At 32.5% G+C, this 3,197-nt stretch overlaps 1 protein-coding gene across 4 annotated transcripts in view; it reads right to left on the bottom strand.

Moving 5' to 3' along the window:
• Nucleotides 1-1,674: 1,674 nt before the first annotated feature.
• The window catches only part of LOC106458747 (nucleolysin TIAR-like), a 231,060-nt gene continuing 229,537 nt past the window's right edge, over nucleotides 1,675-3,197 (bottom strand). For all 4 annotated transcript variants that reach the window (XM_022385055.1, XM_013918286.2, XM_022385056.1 and 1 more), the window contains one exon: nucleotides 1,675-1,817. In XM_022385055.1, the coding sequence (XP_022240763.1) occupies nucleotides 1,690-1,817 (128 nt within the window). In that variant the 3' untranslated portion in view covers nucleotides 1,675-1,689. The remainder of the gene's footprint in view (nucleotides 1,818-3,197) is intronic.

The raw sequence follows: 3,197 nt of genomic DNA, 5'->3' as shown, positions 1-3,197 counted from the left end.
AACAGAAAACCTGTCCAGAGCCACTCTGTGATCCCAGTCCCGGGCCGCTTAGCCATCCCAATCCGCCCCTGACTTTGTCTCTACGTAGTTTTCTGTGACTATTTCAGTGAGTTTTCTAACAGTAAATGATTACCATAGTGAGTGGTGATTTATTCTACTGATTTTCATACTTTGCTGAATTGGTGAGTGTGTAATTTAGTATTATTTTATTATTAATATTTTTATTTCACAAGCTTACAGCAAAATTGGCTGAGTATTTTGCATCAAAACCTACACAGATATACTATTTGAAACGTAGCAAATGTCCATGACCTATTTAAAAAGTTGATTATTTTTCATAACCCTGCCACATAAGGTGGACAGAAGTTGTGTTTTCACCCCCTATGTGTTTGTCGGCAAGATTTCTTGAAAATGGCTGAATGGATTTGAATGAAAGTTGGTATAAATTTCAACTATGATCTAACTAAGAAGTGATTAGTTTTTGAGGGTCAAAGTCACAGCAAGGTCACAAAAATAAAAAATCCCTATTTGTTAACATGGAGACCAATTTTCACACAATTTTTTCTCTCTAACTCAGTCAAAAATGATCATATTTTAATGAAACTTGATGGAGTTACATAGAATATTATTCCTCATTGTCCTACCAAAAATGGTCTATGTTGATAATGACAGACATATGGAAAGGTTTTCATATTTTTTGAGGGCCAAATATGATGAAAGTTACACACTGGAGGTCTGCGCTCTATTGAGTGCCCTTCTAGTTGAAAGCTGATTTATGTGGCCATAAATACATAATATATGCAATGTTGTTGTGAGCAACATCCTTTATACTCTACACTTGTTAAACGCATGTTTACATGAAACCTCAGGCACAAAACCACCTGGCTCAGTAAATAATGGATGGGTGGAGAAAACGTAACATTTAACTGAATGCATACACATGTATGTAGATTACAATTTATTCTCCATAAATGTATATAAAAACTTAAGAAACAAGAGAATTAAAAACTGTTAATTTAAAAAGGGGAATAGAGATAGTCAAAATAATACATAAACAATCTGAATCAAAATGAAAAGATTATATTTTCAAGCCTACAACTAGGGACTCTAACAAAAAAAAGTGAACAAATTAGGCTGGAAATCCATATTTTGACTCCATGTCTGCAGCACTTATCAATTTTACCTGAACATAACACACTACTATGTGGCAAAACGTTATTGTAATTTGAACTTGTCATGTATTGTTTGACCATAATGGCAACCTGAAAATGACATTTTATTATGGATCAAAACATTGTTGTTTATTTCAGTAAATAAATTTTTACTGCTAAAAAACTGTTTCTTGTATCATTGACTTACTAAGCAGGATCCTCAATCAACATTAAACAAGTCAGCGCTTGATCTATTTTCTACTCAGTGGGATATCTTGTTTTATATTGGTACTAACTAAATATGTTAAGTTCTAATTGTTTACTCTAAGTAATTAAAACAATCATATTTAACTGTTGAATGCATAATTAATCCATTGATTAATTTTTCAAATGTGAAATGGTCATATTTCATTAACCAGAACATTTCTTTTTTCAGAACAAACATAATAATTGTTCACTTATTTTGTACATCAGTGAAAAAAACAACAAAAACTGACCACTACAAAACTGTACTGGTCATTCCAGTTAAGTCTAGCTTCTACTGTACTGGTTTAAACTTAATCCACTGACCAGTAAGTCCTTGGTTGATACCACCACAGTAAACGGTACAGTTGTTGGGGCTGGACTGGTTGTAAACTTCATCAAAGGTTAGAGGTTTAGTGTTTCCTGGAAGAATCGAAACAAAATTAATGAATGACACGTATATGTCAAATACTTCTTTTATGTAATAAGGCTTTCTTAATTCATACTCTGTGGTGAGTTAATTTAATAATGAAATTCTTAGAAATTATTTATTAAACAACAGCTTAAACATATTTGATTATCAAACATTAAATCATCTAATCAATGTATATCATTCTATATACTTGACCTACTGGCTATTGAAGAATAAATAAGGACTAACATTACTTGTTATCTATCAAGGGGCATGGATAAGAATGAACATGAAAAGAAGATGCGTTTTAGATGAGAAGAACTGCACCAGGGACACCAAATGGAAACTGTAGTATGGATTCATTTGAAAATTGTAGCCACTAAGAAAACTTTGCAAACTGAACAAGAACTAGAAAGGCTTTGAATATACTCTGCAGGAGCACAGGAAGATCAAGTCATTCCTTCAGCAAGTGTTACCTGCAGGAATAAAGACCCGAAAGGTGATATTCTCTGAGTGCATACCAATGCAGAAGAAATGGCTGGAGAAAATGGTAATGGAATGTATGATTTCAGAGAAATAGTCCCATGAACAGCTCATTGTAAGGAAAATCAAGGTTAATTGGAAATTATCTTGGTGGAACAAAGGGAATGCCAAACACAAGCATCTGTGGCAATGTCTATATATTCAGGGCTACAGTCTAACTCAAGTTCTTTCTACTTACTATACAGCATATTAGATATTTTAATTCATTTTTACAAAAAAGTCTCTTGAATAATTTTGTAATTTTACATCAATCAACATTTAATGAGCTAGTTATTGAATAACCTAATGAGAGAAGCTAATTATCAAATATCATACCAAGGTATATACTGTGCAATACGTCAAATATCCTACCAAATTCTACACTATGCAATACATCAGTAAATGTTAACGAGAGGAGCTAATTATCAAATATCCTATACACTGTGTAATACATTAGTGAATGTCTAATGAGAGGAGCTAATTATTAAATATCGTACCAAAGTCTACACACTGCAATTCATTAATGAATGTATTTAATAAGACAAGCTCATTACTAGAAGAAACTACCAAAGATGACACTTTCCACTTCACCAGTTAATGTAACTAAATGAACTGGTTGATAACTTGCATTATGTCAAGCAGTATTTAATAAGAAAAACTCATAACTCCAAAAAACTACCAAAGTTGACACTTTGTACATCACCAGTTAATGTGAAGTTAGATGAAGTTGTTGATAACGTACACTACATCAGGCAGTAGTTACTAAACAAAGCTCATTACTACAAGAAACTACCAAAGTTGACACTTTGTACATCACCAGTTAATGTGAAGTTAGATGAAGTTGTTGATAATGTACACTACATCAGGCA

This window comes from Limulus polyphemus, unplaced genomic scaffold (assembly GCF_000517525.1).
Source record: "Limulus polyphemus unplaced genomic scaffold, Limulus_polyphemus-2.1.2 Scaffold508, whole genome shotgun sequence".
Lineage (NCBI taxonomy): Eukaryota > Metazoa > Arthropoda > Merostomata > Xiphosura > Limulidae > Limulus > Limulus polyphemus.
Note: the sequence above shows the minus strand (reverse complement) of the source record. Positions and strands in the feature narration are given on the sequence as shown.